The sequence below is a fragment of the Ceratotherium simum genome, chromosome 10, assembly GCF_057802395.1.
Source record: "Ceratotherium simum simum isolate JZ-2026a chromosome 10, ASM5780239v1, whole genome shotgun sequence".
Taxonomy (NCBI): Eukaryota; Metazoa; Chordata; class Mammalia; order Perissodactyla; family Rhinocerotidae; genus Ceratotherium; species Ceratotherium simum.
Window position 1 is genome coordinate 2975521 of NC_141909.1, and position 15828 is coordinate 2991348.

At 46.6% G+C, this 15828-nt stretch overlaps 1 protein-coding gene across 4 annotated transcripts in view; it reads left to right on the forward strand.

Annotated features, from left to right (window-relative positions):
- Window positions 1–15828, forward strand: part of CARS2 (cysteinyl-tRNA synthetase 2, mitochondrial) — a 46948-nt gene that overhangs the window by 19880 nt on the left and 11240 nt on the right. For all 4 annotated transcript variants that reach the window (XM_087435849.1, XM_087435848.1, XM_087435850.1 and 1 more), the window contains 3 exons: window positions 1812–1941; window positions 5288–5421; window positions 8259–8326. In XM_087435849.1, coding sequence (XP_087291975.1) covers window positions 1812–1941; window positions 5288–5421; window positions 8259–8326 — 332 coding nt within the window. The remainder of the gene's footprint in view (window positions 1–1811; window positions 1942–5287; window positions 5422–8258; window positions 8327–15828) is intronic.

Below are 15828 nucleotides of genomic sequence, written 5' to 3' on the forward strand. Positions count from 1 at the left end.
TTAATTTGGTTTTCTCGAATGGGAAAACTTGTAGAGGTTCAAGTTCACACAGCAGGTTGCACAGCTGCTCCTCACCCTGCCTGGTCCTCCTGCTCTTCTCCCCGAGACGGGGCATCCACCCGTCCTCCTGGTTCCTTCCAGAGGTGGTCTCTGCGTGTGCGTCCTGCACAAACATGGTGTCATGTTTAATGCTCTTCTCCATCTTGCTGTTATCGTATATTAGATTCCCATAGGTATTTTATCACATGTTAAATTCCCATATAAATTTTCCCGTATATCACATTCCCATGTATTTGAATCTATTCTTACACTCTCTTCTGTTCCAGTAATTGTTAGATCAAAGTCATTTTCATGGAGAAGAAATAATAAGTATGTAGAACTAAATTAAAAATAATTTTAAAAGGACGCTATTTAAGAGAACCAAGCAAAACCCCAAAAGACATTGTCGCCGTTATTTCTGTTTTTAGGCACAATCCTCCTGCCCTGTGAACTATGCTGTTGAAATCCAGTTACTGATAGCATTGTTGGACTCCTCAGAGATGGTACTGTTGCTTTTACTCAGGCAGTCGTATCCTGCTCCCCTCCCGAAAGGCCAGCACAGAAGACCCCTGGCTCCCCCCGCCCCAAAGCCCCCCACCGCCTGCAAGCGTGGCCATGTGCCTTGGGGCAGAGGACGAGTTTCTAGACTCACACGTTTGAGCATCAGCAACGCTTGTTTTTTTTCAAATAGACTTATTTTTTAGAGCAATTTTAGGTTCATAGCAAAATTGAGAGGAAGGTACAGAGATTTCCTATATACCCCCTGCTCCCACACACGCACAGCCTCCCCCACTCTCAGCATCCCCACCAGGTGGTGCCTTTGTTACAGTTGGTGAACCTCCATCATCCCCCAGACTCCACAGGGTACCTCAGGGCTCACTCTGTGTGGCGTGTTCTGTGGGTTTGGACAATGCATAATGACGTGTATCCATCCTTACGGTATCATACAGGGTACTTTCACTGCCCTGAAAATCCTCTGTGTTCCACTCGTTCTTCCCTCCCTCCCCTAACCCCTGGCGACCACTGGTCTTTCTACTGTCTCCACAGGTTTGCCTTTTCTAGAATGTCGTAAAGTTGGAGTCATAGAGTGTGTAGCCTTTCAGATTGGCTTCTCTCACTTAGTAATATGCATTTAAGGTTCTTCCATGTCATTTCACGGCTTGACAGCTCGTTTCTTTTTAGCACCGAATAGTATTCCCTTGTCTGGGTGTTCCACAGTTTATCTCCCCATTCACCTACTGAAGGACACCTTGGTTGCTTCCAGGTTTTGGAACATAAAATAGAGCCATTCCCGGCTCGTTGTACCTTCAACAATCACCTAACCCTCCTCTTCTGGGTTTTCTTACTCGTTGAATGTGATTGGTATTCTGGTAATTTCTCTTTCTCTCTATATGTTTATTGTCTCTTTTGGAAAACGTGACTCTGACTCTCAATTACTGGTAAGTACCAGATGAGAGTGCCCAGTTCACTACGCCCCTCAGAAGGAACATCGCTATTGTGTATTTGAAATCTTGACATTATTCAACTACTGAAACTGGCCTCACCACTGACAGACCTCGTGCTTCTGGCGTATTTTGGGGAAAGTATTTGGTAGTCCTTCTAGCCTTCATGTGGAGAAAGAGTTTTTAAAAACGTGTGAATGGAGATGTGAGGTTACTTATAGAAGGAACAGAATCTTTGGAAAGTGCTTCCTGCGTCTCAGTTTGTGGCAGTTTTGCTTTGGTTTGCCTGTTGTAGATTCTCTCCCACTGATTAACCGTTGTCATTGGCAGTTGATTCTGACAAGCGGCATGCCAGCGACTTTGCCCTGTGGAAGGCGGCCAAACCGCAGGAGATGTTTTGGGCCTCTCCGTGGGGAAACGGAAGACCTGGCTGGCATATCGAATGTTCCACCATCTCAAGGTGAGGTTTTCCTGGATTCTTCGTGTTTGTGTTGATGTGAAGTTGAGCGGGGCCTGACTTGCTTGGCAGGGTGTAGACGAGGCAGTTTGGTCCCAGTTTGGAAAGAGAGCTTAGTGCTCGGGTGGGCCTGGCTGTGCGAGGGGAGTGTGGTCCACGGTGTGTCATCTTTCCAGCAGTAGCACTGCCTTTCCACACTAGAGAAGCCCGCTTCACGTGCAGTTCAGCTCTTCACTTCCCGCCACAGACCAGCCAGTGCCAGGTGTGCCTTCATCTCTCCACGGTGGGCTTGGGAAAGCGATCCCACCCTGCCTGCCCCAACAGCTGAGGACCTGGGTGAGGACAGAGCCCCTCAGGGACAGGGCGGAACCACCTTCCTCTTACCTGCTCTCAGTCAGCAGCCCTGCTCCCCGCAGAGCTGCTGCTTGATCTGATCCCATCGGGCGTCACCCTCAGTTTCCACTTTCCCGGCTCATCAGTCTTCGCTCTGCCCTTTCCACCAGCTCTGCATCTCGGGCAACACCAGGCTCAGGGCGTTTCCGTGTTGGGGATCTCCATAAACACAGATGCTTCTCTGATCCCCATCCCCTCCAGCAACCCTCTTTTTTATCTGCTTCTCTTCTCACCTTGGCATAGGACCTGTTGCCTGCCAGGTGTCCCCACTGACTCTGGTCTCCTGAAGTCACTGGTGGCCTCCGCCGTCAGCCCGGTCGGTGGCGGGCAGCTGATGCCCTGCTCTTTCCTTTGCTTTCTTCAGGTTTCAGCCTCTCTGCTGGGGCCTCCTCCACCTTCTTTCAGACCTCCTCCATAGACTGTTCCTTCGGCACTAGCCATGGCTCTGCCGGTGCCCAGGTGCCCCTTTTCTTGTGCCTGTGCGTGCGTCTGTGTGCGTGTGTGTGTGCATGTAGGTGTGTGTGCGTTCACGTGTGGTACAGAGGGCATGGTACCACACATGCCCTCTGGCACTGTCTGTTTTCATTTAGCAGCCTGTTCTGGGACTCCCCAGGGATGAGTTCGCTGAGCCCTTCATCGTGCTGTCCCTTGTGGTGGGACCATCGTTCATTTGGCCAGTACCCTGCAGAGGAGTTTTAGCTTGTTCCAGTATTTTGCTGTTACAAATATCTGCAGTAGGTGCTGGCCTGGTGGCATAGTGGTTAAGTTCACGCACTCCACCTCAGCGGCCGGGGGTTCACAGGTTCGCATCCCCAGCGTGGACCTACACCACACATCAAGCCATGCTGTGGTGGTGACCCACATACAAAAGAAAGGAAGATGGGCACAGATGTTACCTCAGGGCCACTCTTCCTCAAGCAAAAATAAATAAATTAATTAAAAAATAAACTTTCTATTTAAAAAAAAAATACCTGCAGTGAATAACCTTGTGTATATATTTGCTGTTTGTGGAAGAGAGAGGTTTTTCAGTCTCATTATTAACTCGGATTTTGATGTATTTGATGTGTTTCAATTCATTGCAGATGTTTATTAAGCAGTTTTAAAACTAGGTATATAAAGTATGACCAAGGTGAACGTTTCAGACTACTAGCTACACCAAGCATTTTAAGATCCCCAAACCCAGTCACCCTCAAATGGGTCGTCGTGTGTGCTGCTGTTTGCTGGCTGTGTGAGTGCAGGTGTTGGCAGGGATAACTCTCCTGGAAGAGCCCTCTGCACCGTGCACCCACCCCAGGCTGTTTTCGTTCTCAGCGTGGGTTCACCCCATCCTAGTGGGTGGGAAAGCCTCGTCTTCCGCAGCTGCCTGTCCAGATTTGGTTCATCCCCGACCTGGAAGGGACTCTCCTTTCCCACCACGCCTCTGCCTGCTACCCTCCCCGTGTCTGTATGACTCATCTGGGAGTTCCTGAGACATCGAGCTCCATTGTTAGTGTGAGGCAGTGGTCCAGCTTTTCATTCAAAAAGAATAAACAAACAGCTATGTCCAGCCCTCATCCTACTGTAAACACTTATATGTATTTATGAATGTTGATTTAACAGCAATGTGGAATATATGTTGGATTGTAGAAAGATATTTATTTCTTAGATTCAAATAATTTATCTAAAGCAGGTGGAAAACATTTAGTAAATTTCAAATATAATGTTACCATTAAATATCTTATTTTTGTTGAAATCTAGATAAAGAGAATAGACTTTTATTGCTTCTCAGCTTTCTCTTATTTTAACATCGGTCTAAGATACAGACAAGGATAGAGACTAAGACAGTGAACACCGTGGACCCACAGTTTCCCTTTATTAAATCTTAACATTGTCCTGTTTCTTCAGATCTTTGGAAAAACGAATCCCCCATTACAAATACAAGTGAGGCCCCTGTGCTCTCCTCCTCTATCCTGGTCCCTCCTGTCTCATGCCCCCTTCACAGCATTTGAATTTCAAGGACTCAGATTCTCTAAAACCCATGGCCAACGACGTACGATCACAGGCGGCCACTTGGCCGCAGCACGTGGCTCCACCGCCACTCGGCTCCAGTGTGGCCGAGGATGGGCAGTTTGTCTGGGGCCTGGAGCCGGGCCAGCAGGAGAAGAGCCGTGACCTTCAGCAGGAACAGACCTCAGTGAGGCACCTCTGGTCTGTTTTTAACCATTTTTAGAAAATTCATGAGTGCCTCACTGAGCTCTCCACCAGGGAGGTGGCCTCCAGGGCTCTGTGTCCACAGCTGCGCCCCAGCCCCAACAAGCCCGAGTGTCTGCCGTGCTGATTGTTGTGTTTTTAATGATTTTTGCATTTTAAGTCCTCCGAAGCAGCGGACCATTCACGTTGGTAGCAGTTGTGTGTTCGCAGGTGCTCTGGTGACGGTGGCACAAGCGTGGAGGGTCAGCCCTGTCAGTGTTAGTGTGCAGTTCTGTGGGACATGAGGTTTCAGGAACATGTAGCAGAGCCATGTAGCGGAAGTGCTGAGAGCTGACGTGTGTGGCTTTGAATTCTCTTACCCCATTCTTCATATATGACCACTAAATGGTTAAATTTTTAAAAGCCAAATTAAAAATCCTCTTGATTTTATAGTTCTGTCTCATTTGTTAAAGTTGGAAAACCACTGAACTCTACCTATTGAAAGTAAGGAAAGGTAATTTTGTAAGTTTTTTAAAACCATATATTGTATCTGGAGCAAAGAGAATTAAGTCTCTTTACTAGCAGAAAAGCTATGAATTGGGGATTTTATGAAGTAAAAACAGAATTTCAGTTTCCATTTGCATCAGTTCACTTATCATGCATATTAATTTAAAACGGAGATCCATTTTTTCTGTTCATTGCACGCAGGCTCGGATGACGTATAAGGTGTGGTTGGAGAAACGTGTTGTTTGATGGGATTAACTCACTGCTCTGCTCTGTCTTGCAGTCTGGTGTTTGGAAGTCAACTGGATATCCATTCAGGGGGGATAGATCTGGCTTTTCCACATCATGAAAATGAAATCGCCCAGTGCGAGGTCTTTCATCAGTGTGAGCAGTGGGGAAATTATTTCCTGCATTCTGGTAAGTAATGACTTCACGTTAATGTGTTCTATTTCAGCTCTGCCAATTCTGTCTTTATTGGTGAGACAGCTCCATTTGGAAATATGTAGATCAGCTGATAGGTCAAGAAACAAATTTGTTTCTTAAATTGTTTTTGAATTTTAGTCAGTTGGACACGGACTTCCTTGGATTAGAATAATGCGTGTGCCATTTTGGAACTGGAATCTGAGCTGACTAGAATATGGAGAACGTTGGACAGCGCTGTTCTGTATAAGTTTCTCACATAAAACTGCTGAGGAGGAATTTCAAATAGTACTATGTAATAATTATTATGAAGATGCCATTTTTGAGCTATAATATAGCCACTATACAGGTCTGCCATCCTCTAACACTGCCTTCCAATTCACTATTCAAAACCCAGAGTTGTTAACACCAGCCCCCGTCCGCAGACGTGGCCACGGCGTGGATCAGGCGGCGTCTGGGGTGGAGCAGTGGTGGAGTCCACTCTGACGCACGGGAGGATTCACGCGTCCAAATTGTGACACAGATCCCGGGGCCACAGTGAACTAATTTTATTACCTTTTTGGAATGGACAGTTCAAGTGTTGGGGGCAAAGAAAGATAAAGGCTATTTGGTAGTGATAGGGTTGAGAGATGCAGATGATCAACATCTAAAACTCAGTGAATTAACAAATAGCATTTCTTTATGTCCTTGAATTAAGGAAATTAGGTTTTCCCAGCGAGGTGATATTAAAGCAGAGACACTGCGGTTTTATAATGTGCAGGCGGTTGCTTCAAGCCTGTGGTCGGGCTCGCTTGGTTTCTTCCTGACAGTGAACCCATGAGGCTGTCTCCCCCGACTGCGCTTACCGCAGCGCCCCCTTCCCCCCGGATGACCCCACCAGTACTGTGTGCCTCCCGCCACTGCGCTTACCGCAGCGCCCCCTTCCCCCCGGATGACCCCACTGTTACTGTGCGCCTCCCGCCACTGCGCTTACCCCCGTCACCCCGAGATGACCCCACTGGTACTGTGCGCCCCTCATGGTGCCCCGAGTCTCTGCAATGACCAGCTCATTTCTGTGCTGCCTGAGGCGATCTGAGAATGAACAAGGCAGAAACGAAGCTGGCTGATTGGCTGTTGAGGCGCATGAGCTGTCACCTAGTCCTCCTCTTGGTTTCCCGCCCTAGATCTCGGCAGGAGCCGGGATCCGCCTGATTGCTGCCCGCCATGTGACTTGCCAGGTGGATTCTCTAGAGAGAAGGACGGAAGCCTGACGAGCCACTTCCATTTCAGCTGGTGCTCGCAGGGCAGGCATGGGCACTGCAGGTGGAAGGCCGCAGAAACGACTCCCGGGCCCAGCGTGTCTCGACAGTCAGTGCCCACACTTCCCTTCAGACATCACATGAAGTAGAGTCGCCCCCTGTGCGGTGAGGGCTTGTGAGAGTAACACACTTAGAGAGGAAAGTGCACAGAGCCCTCCAGGGAGGAAGCCTTTGAGGTCGGAAGAGCTGGATATTCCACCCCTCCTCTCAGACCTGGGAACAGGTCATCGCAGTAGGAGCTGTCTGGAAGGTGAGGGCTTGTCCCCCGCGGACACTTCACCGTGGTGCTCTCGGTGAGGGAGAGTTTGCTCCAACACCGTGGGGTGCGGGGAGCCCCTAGTGAGTCGTGGGTCAGGGTTGGGAAGGAGACTCCCGGCAGCGCTGTGCTCACACTTTGCAGCCTCGGTCAGTTCTAATGGGGTGTGTGGTGTCCATAAAACAGGTCTCGTTTACTTCAACTGTGGGATGAGAAGGAGTTTTGTTATGACTTCTACAGTCTATTAAGACAGTAGGATCATCTTCATTCCATTTCCGCCCTGTCCTGGGAAAACAGCTATATCTCCTGACGCACAGGAGAATGAAGACTTGTTTTCTGAAGTAAATGGATGGAAGATAGAGATGAGTAGTCAGATGTGTTTCATTTTCCATATGTTGTCTATTTTTAAAAATTCTAATTGTGCTTGGTGTGTATCACATGTTACATGGAATTAACGGATCCAAGGTTATAATTCTTTTTGGAAGCCACCTCTTAACCAGTTCTCGGAAAAATTGGCCTTAGCGCACCCTCGTGTTTGAAGTTGTGTCGGAAGAAGCTTGTGAGGCAAGGAGAGGCCCTCCCTGGAAGTAAACCTCGTGAAAATACAGCCCGGGAGGAATTCCAGGCTCGGATGGAGAAGTTCTGGACGTGGGTTAGGTTTCCCTCCTGTCTTTCACATACATGGGGGGAAGTAATGCCAAGGTCTTGATAAGTCTGGAAACAAAATCTCCTCGCTGATTCTCAGGGACCTGCCACTCTGCTCTGCACCATGAAGGCCTGTCTCCCAGCTTTCATTGCCTGGCGCCTGGCTTGTACACCAGAGACAGGGCCTTTCTTCAGGTGTTGGGTCTGTGCAGTCTGTGTTTCTGTTACAGCAGGGGGGAGTGTGAGCTGTGGCCGTCAGTGTCCCGTCGTCTGCCGCTGAGTGCTGAGTTGGCAGTGCTGGGGGTGCCATCGCCACCCCAACCCCCAGCCCCCATGGGGCCAGTGCACCCGACGCCCTGGGACAGGCGCAGCTGTGGGCTCCGGCAGCCTGGAGGGTAGTGTGTGGGTGAAGATTTGGGGGGAAATCCTGTGTCAGCAACACTGGGGCTGCATGTGGGAGAATGCAGGCCCATCAGGTGTTTTCTTCGTGTCCCAGGCTGGCCCGCAGCCCCAGCTCGGGGCTCAGGCATCCACCAGAGAAGCACCCACTTCTCCCTCCTCCCCTCTGCCATGGAAGAGGCCCTGTCTTCCCACTCAGTTCAGAAGGAGTGACTCTGTTTTTGTTTTTATTTCAGGGCATTTGCACGTGAAAGGCAAAGAAGAAAAAATGTCCAAATCACTGAAAAACTACATCACTATTAAGGTAATGGGTTTTCCCAGCTCCTGCATCGCTGCCAGCTCACTGAACCTGTCCTAAAGGCAGATGCGGAGCATGAGACCCCAGACCTGATTCCCAGTGTCTCCGGCCCCTTCTCCATGTGGCCCTAATGGGCTTCTGCTGCTCCTGGTTTAAAGTGCTCTTTCTTGTCCTAAAAGCGCACAGTGCTGTTTCTCTGTTCCCCCGTCCTCTTCCTCGTGTTCCTCCTGCTCTATTTTCTGTCTGTTTGCTGCTTTCTCAGTGGGCTTTTCCTTTTCCCTTTTTGCCTTCCCAGATTCACACCTCCTTCTTCCCTGTCCTTTGTGACAGTTTCTCTCTTGAGTCACATTTGCTGGATTCCTTCCCCCTTTTCTTTCCCGCCTCTCCACCAGCCCTTCTATCTAGTGTGGCTGTGGGGTTGGTTGGTTGCTGCTTGCTGGCTTCTTAACCTACCAAAAAATTTCAGTGTGCGTGGGCGTGAAGAATGCTGTGTGAATTTCTGTATGAGTGGAAAACAGTGCACTAATAGGAGAACTCTTCTGAAAACAGTTTGGTCTTCCTTTGTCTTTGGGTCTGTAAAGCCACATTTAATTTTAATTGCAAATTAAATGGACAAGGATAGTAATCAGCCCTTCATCACCTCAGTCCCCAACACTGAAAGCTGTTGCCACTAGACTTAGAGTAAACCCAAAGGGGAATGCTCCTCACAAAAGAGTCTTTATATGCTTTTCTTAAATGGAAATGTTCAATGTTATTTTATACAAAATTTCAAACATACAGAAAAGTTAAAAGAAATGGTTATATACTCACCACATAGATTCAGGAGTTATTATTTTGCTATATTTGCTGTTTTATCTCACTCTGTGGGAGTGGTGAGTGCATATGTGTGTGCATGAATGTACATATTTTATTGTTGTTGAACCATTAGGAAATACGTTGCCAACACCATGACACTTCTCTATTCTGTCTGCAACTCCTAAAAATAAGGATGCTTCCCGGGCCGGCCCCGTGGCTTAGCAGTTAAGTGCTCGCGCTCCGCTACGGGCGGCCTGGCTTCGGATCCCAGGTGTGCACCGACGCACCGCTTGTCCGGCCATGCTGAGGCCTCGTCCCACATACAGCAACTAGAAGGATGTGCAACTATGACATACAACTATCTACTGGGGCTTTGGGGGAGAAAAAAAAAAAGGAGGAGGATTGGCAATAGATGTTAGCTCAGAGCCAGTCTTCCTCAGCAAAAAGAGGAGGATTAGCACGGATGTTAGCTCAGGGCTGATCTTCCTCACCAAAAAAAAAAAAATAAGGATGCTTTCCTGTGTAACCTGAACACGTAAAAAGTTAGCAGTAATTTCTTAATATGATCAATTGTCTAGTTCAATTCCAATTTCTCCATTTGTCCCAATATGTCTTTCATAGCTTTTTCTTTTTCTTTTTAACCAGAATCCAATCAAGGTTCATGTGTTGCATTTGTATGTTGTGTCTTCTTAGGCTTTTTTTTTCCAACAGTGGTAGAAAACACGTAACATTTACTGTTTTAACCACTTTTACGTGTACAGTGGCACAGACCCTTTTACTTTCTGTCTCCATGAATGTGACGACTCTAGGTCCTGCCTATCAGTGGAATCATGCAGTGTTTGTCCCTTTGTGACTGGCTTATTTCACTCAGCATGATGTCCTCAAGGCTTATCCGTGTTGTAGCGTATGTCAGAATTGCCTTCTTTTTTTTTTTTTTTTTTGTGAGGAGGATCAGCCCTGAGCTAACATCCATGCCAATCCTCCTCTTTTTGCTGAGAAAGACGGGCTCTGAGCTAACATCTATTGCCAATCCTCCTCCTTCCTGCCCCCCCAAGCCCCAGTAGATAGTTGTATGTCATAGTTGCACATCCTTCTTGTTGCTGTATGTAGGACGTGGCCTCAGCATGGCCCGAGAAGCAGTGCGTCGGTGCGCACCCAGGATCCGAACCCGGGCCACCAGCATCGGAGCTTGCGCACTTAGCCGATAAGCCACGGGGCCGGCCCAGAACTGCCTTCTTTTTTAAAGCTGAATAATATTCCACTGTTCTTTTTAGGCTTCTAAGCTACAACAGTCTTTGTACTTTTATTTCCCTATGGCGTTGACTTTTTGAAGAGACCAGGGATGTTTTGTTGAACATCCCACATTTTGGATTTGTTGGTTTCTTTGTGGTGTCATTCAACTTGTTCTTCTGTTTCTGTATTTCCTCTCACTGGAAGTGAGGTCTCAGGGCTTGACTCGATTCAGGTTAAACCTTTTTGGCGGGAACACTTCCTTGGTGGTGCTGTGGACCTTACACTGCATCCCTGTGGGGGCCAGGGCCGGGCCGTCTGACTGTTAGTGATGTTAAGTTTGACCGCTTGGCTAAGGGATGGCCACCAGCTCGCTCTGTTTATTTCTCTTTTGTGAATATCAAGAACGTGTGAGGCGATGCGCTGTGTGGTTCTGTTGTTCCCTGATGCCTTCCACGCTGTGGCTTTAGCATCCTCCAGTGCTCTTCCCCTTCTTGGTGCATTTCAGTGGTTCTTGCAAAGTCATGGTTGTCTCATTCTGTTAACTTCTTTTACCTTTATTTGTTGGGATTCTTCTTTAAAGAAAAGGTTTTTGTCTTCCTTTCTCTGTCTCTTTTTTTTCAGTATCACTACAGATATGTATTATCAAGTAAATACATTTACTTCATGTATTATCAATTCAGTTTTACTCTTTTTATGCTGAAATTGTCCCACATTTGGCCAGAGAGGGCTCCTGCATCCTGGGAATGTGTCTCCCATATGTCCTGGCTTTTGGCCCTGTTTACCTGTTGCATCCTGCCCTAGACGTGCCATTTCTCCAAGGAACCTCCTGCCTTTGTGGGGAAATGGAATTTTGACACCAACATCTGGGCACTCAGTATGTTTATTGCTGCTGGAGTGACATCGATTCTAGTCTTCTTCAGGGGACAGAGCTGGGGGAGGAAATAGGCCTATACATATGGAGTAGACAGTTTGAATTCATTTTGACATATCCGGATAAAATGTAATATTACAGGGCTTTTTTTGTTTTACCTCTTTTCCCCTCTTTTAATAAAAATCTTATTTCCTTATAACAGCATATCAAATTTGTTTTATCTTAAAATAGACAAAATAAGTTTAAAAATTTAATACAAACATTCCTATTAACAGTAAAACTATTGAGTAAAGTTTAAGATTTCCTTGCAATTCTTTAATAATAGGTTTATTGAGATATAATTCACATACCAAAGAATTCACCATTTAAATTGTATCATTCAGTGAATATTATCAATAGTACATTCAGAGTTGTGCGACCATCACCACCATCCAATTAAACAACATTTTCATCATCATCCGTTGGCAGTCACTTCTCATTCCCCGCCTCCAGCCGCTGGCGACCTCGTCCAATGTCTGTCTCTGTGGATTTGCCTGTTTCGGGCTTGCATTTCTTTTCTCTCTTAGACTCTATCCCTCTGGGGTCACGGGGTCAGAGTGCACTCGTGCAGTCAGAGTATAATTATTTTCTGCGTGGCATCTCCCTCCCCTTTGCCACACTGCAGGCTCATTGGTTCTGTTTGTTTCCAGTTGGATGGTGTCTTCCCCTTTTTCCATTTTCCTTTGTTTTTCAAATATTTAGTGAAAGGTCGTCTGAGTTCAGTAGTTAACACTATGAAGAGATACCGTGACGTTGACCCTTGCTTGCACCCACCGTGCCCATCCATGCAGGAACTTACATCAGGTTTGTTTCTGGATCCTCTCGCCAGTGTTTCACTTTACAAAACTGAGCCATCTGTGTAGGAGTTCTTACTTTCTCCTCTTTGTTATAAAATGTACGATGTATCCTGTGATGCGCCTGCTTTTGTCCCCCTGACAATTTAAGTAGTGTTTTAATCTGATTATAGAAGTAATGTGCTTCACGGCAGGAAGTCTGAAAACCACAGACAGGACAGAGAAGCACGAGGTGGGATGTGCCAAGGTCCTGAGTGTGGGACACGTCCTTCCCTCCTGGCCGTGTTCCCCTGCTGCCCGGTCGTGCTCTCCTGGGGCAGTGGTCACCGGTTTCTTAGCCGTCTCAGTGTGTGTGTTCGTGTGTCTCTATTCACATCTTTCTCATTTTTCCCTCTCCACACTGTTTTGCACTTGCCTTATTCACTCAGTGAGTCTTTTGGGTTAGTCCGTTTTCTTCCACGTGGACTTAATGTTTTCAATGACTGAGTCGTCTGTTGTGTGGGTGCACTTTAATTTAAGCAGTGCCCTATTGATGGTCATTTAAATTATATCAAATTTTCTGCTAGGGTATGTGCCTTTAAATGTTCATAGAGAGCACAGAGTCTGCGTTACTTTCACAACCATTCACTGTCCGTGGTGGCGCTGTACCGTGACCAAGTTATTTCCCTGCAGTGGAGGTGACCTGCATCCTCTAGTCTTCAGTACTGTGATGTGCATCCATGCGCACACCCAGCGATTAGTAACATAGGATAAGTGCACCGCAGAAGGTATGTACCCATGCAGAATGTTCTGGATGCAGCCTCTGGCATGTAGCAGTGTCATCGACATTCCTACTAGCAGTGTCTGAAAGTGCCCACTTCCCTCGTCAACATCAACTTAGAAGAATCCTAATCAAGTTACCATTTTCCTTGTTAATTTGGTGAAAAAATGACAACTAGATTTTAAATTTCCATTTCTTTGCTTATTAGCTATGATGAATTCGTGTGTGTGTATTTATTGGCTGTTTTTAGTTTGTATTTTGGCTAGCCAGCACCTTGCCCTTGCCCATAGTTCCTTGGATATGTTAAGCTTCTGCCCTACATGTTAAAAATATTGGTCCATTTCCAGGTTCCTAGCAGAGGAACGTCTTCCTGCCAGTCCTCATTATTTTGGAGAGCGCTGACAGGCTTCTGCAATAGTCTGCTTGAAAACTCTTGATTCTTTCTACTTAGAGGCTGGAGTCGACCTGTAGCATTTAGATATCGGCTCCCAACTGGCCTTTTCTAATTTCTAAGTTGTAATTTGGGACCAGTTACTTAACTCTCAAAGCCTTAGTTTTTCTTCTTTAAAATGAGATAACTACTTTGTGGGGTTCCTGTGCAGGTGAAACTACGTAATGTGCGGAGTAGGCGTGGGCCTGGCCAGGCGAGGTCAGGGTGCCACCCCCTCCCCGTGGTGCCAGGGCAGATCTCAGAGGGAGTGCACCCAGCTTCCTGCTGGCCCGTGCCCCTCACTTCGTGAGCGCATGGCCCCTCGGAGGGCTGGCTGCTGTCTCTGCGGATGCCAAGCTCCTGGGAGATGGCTTCCCGCCCTCTGAGAATCTTCTAGCACAAACCTGCACAGCTGTCATCACGTTTCACCTTTCAGGACGCCGTGCTCAGGTTGTGTGGTGGAACCAGAGTAGGGCAGAAGCTCGGTGATACCAGAGCACAGAGCAGGAACACGTTAAAAATTAACATCCGTGAAAACCAGCAGTGTGTGAGACCTTGTTACGCCAGTGTCAGAATACGATGACTCGGGTGTTCACAGCAATAAGGAAGAAGTTACGATGCTTTCCCCTCTTCCTCTATTTTTTCCCGGCTTTATTGAGGTATAATTGACAAAATTGTATATATTTAAAGTGTACAATGTGAAGATTTGATATACATATATGTTGTGAAGTATTTACCACAATCAAGTTAATGAACACATGTCACACCTCACGTAGTCCCTTTTAAGATGTACTCTCTTAGCACATTTCTGGTACACAACACAGTCTTATTAGCAATAGTCACCATGCTGTACATTAGATCCCCATCTTATAACTGAGTGTTTGTACTCTTTGACCAACATCTCCCCGTTTCCCCCACCTGCCATCCTCTGGAAACCACCATTCTACTCTCTGTTTCCATGAGTTCAACTTTTTTTCCCTTAGATTCCACATGTAGGTTTATTTCACTTAGCATAATGTCTTCTGCATTCATCCATTTTGTCACAAATGGCAAGATTTTCTTCTTTTTGATGGCTGAATAATATTCCGTTGTATGTATATGCGTGTATGTGTGTTTTGCACATTTTCTTTGTCCATTCATCTGTCGAGGGACACTTAGGTTACTTCCACATCTTTGCTGTTTTGAATAATGCTGCAATGAACATGGGGGTGCAGATATCTCTTTGAGGTACTGATTTTATTTCCTTTGGGTATATATCGAGAAGTGGGATTGCTAGATAATATGGTAGTTCTATTTTTAATTTTTTGAGGAACCTCCATACTGTTTTCCATACTGGCTGCACCAATTTACAGTCCCACCAGCAGTGTACAAGGGTTCCCTTTTCTCCACGTCCCGCCAACACTCTCTGTTAATCTTTTTGACGACAGCCATCCTAACAGGTGTGGGGTGGTATCTCATTGTGGTTCTGATTTACGTTTCCCTGATGATTAGTGACGTTGAGCAACTTTTATGTACCTGTTGGCCATCCGTATATGTCTTCTTTGGAAAAATTTCTATTCAGGTCTTTTGCCCGTTTTCGGATTGGGATTTTTTTGCTATTGAGTTGTATAAGTTCTTTATATATTTTGGATATTAACCTCTTAATCAGAGGCATGATTTCCAAATATATTCTCCCCTTCTGTAGGTTGTCTCTTTGCTCCGTTGATGGTTTCCCCTGCTCTGCAGAACCTTTTAGTTTGGTTTTGCCCCACTTGCTTTTTATAGTATTATTATCAGGAAATAGTCCGCAGAAACTGAACGCTATGGGAAGATTAGATTCCAGATTTCCATTTCAACTACTATAACTAACTCCATAGGAGCACCCCCAAGGTGGGGAAAATAAATACCCTTGAACGTTGCTGGGATTGGAGCACGACTTACTTAGATTTCTGAACACACATTGAGGTTAATTCTGAAGGAGTCTACATTCTGAATGTGAGGTAAAACTCTAAAAAAAAAACTGCCTAAAATCCTTTTAGGAGTCAAATAGAGAACATAGCTACTCAGAAAATATAAAATGCTAAAATGGAAGAGAGATTTCTTTTAGAAAAACCAAAGAATTTCATCAGACAAAATATCCATAATATTATAGTTTTTAAGTTTTGTAACCAAATGCACTCATATGAGCAGAAAGCAGATTGGGAAGAGGTGTGAGATTCACAGAGCACAGACGTGTGGAGAACTGGCCTCGGTGTCGTTCCTCCGTGATGAGCTGTCGGGAGCAAGGCCGTGATTGCTGACAGCGGTCATACGAGGGGAGGGCCCAGCTTTGGTTTGGTTTGGTCGAGAACCGTACCAAACGTGGCAACAATTTATACAAAGCAAAACAACAACAATTAAAAAACAAAGGCACACTCGCCTGAGGCAGGCGTGGCGATGAGCAGGCCACCTGACACTGTGCCGGAAACAGGAGAGCAAGGCAGTTGACTCTACGATTTGGGGAGTGAAGTCGAGAGAAATAATTCACAACTCGGGGACGAGTCAGAGGGTGGCCGGGGGGCCCTGTGGTGCTGCGAGCGGCCGTGCGCGTGCCCCCGGCTCGGGCGT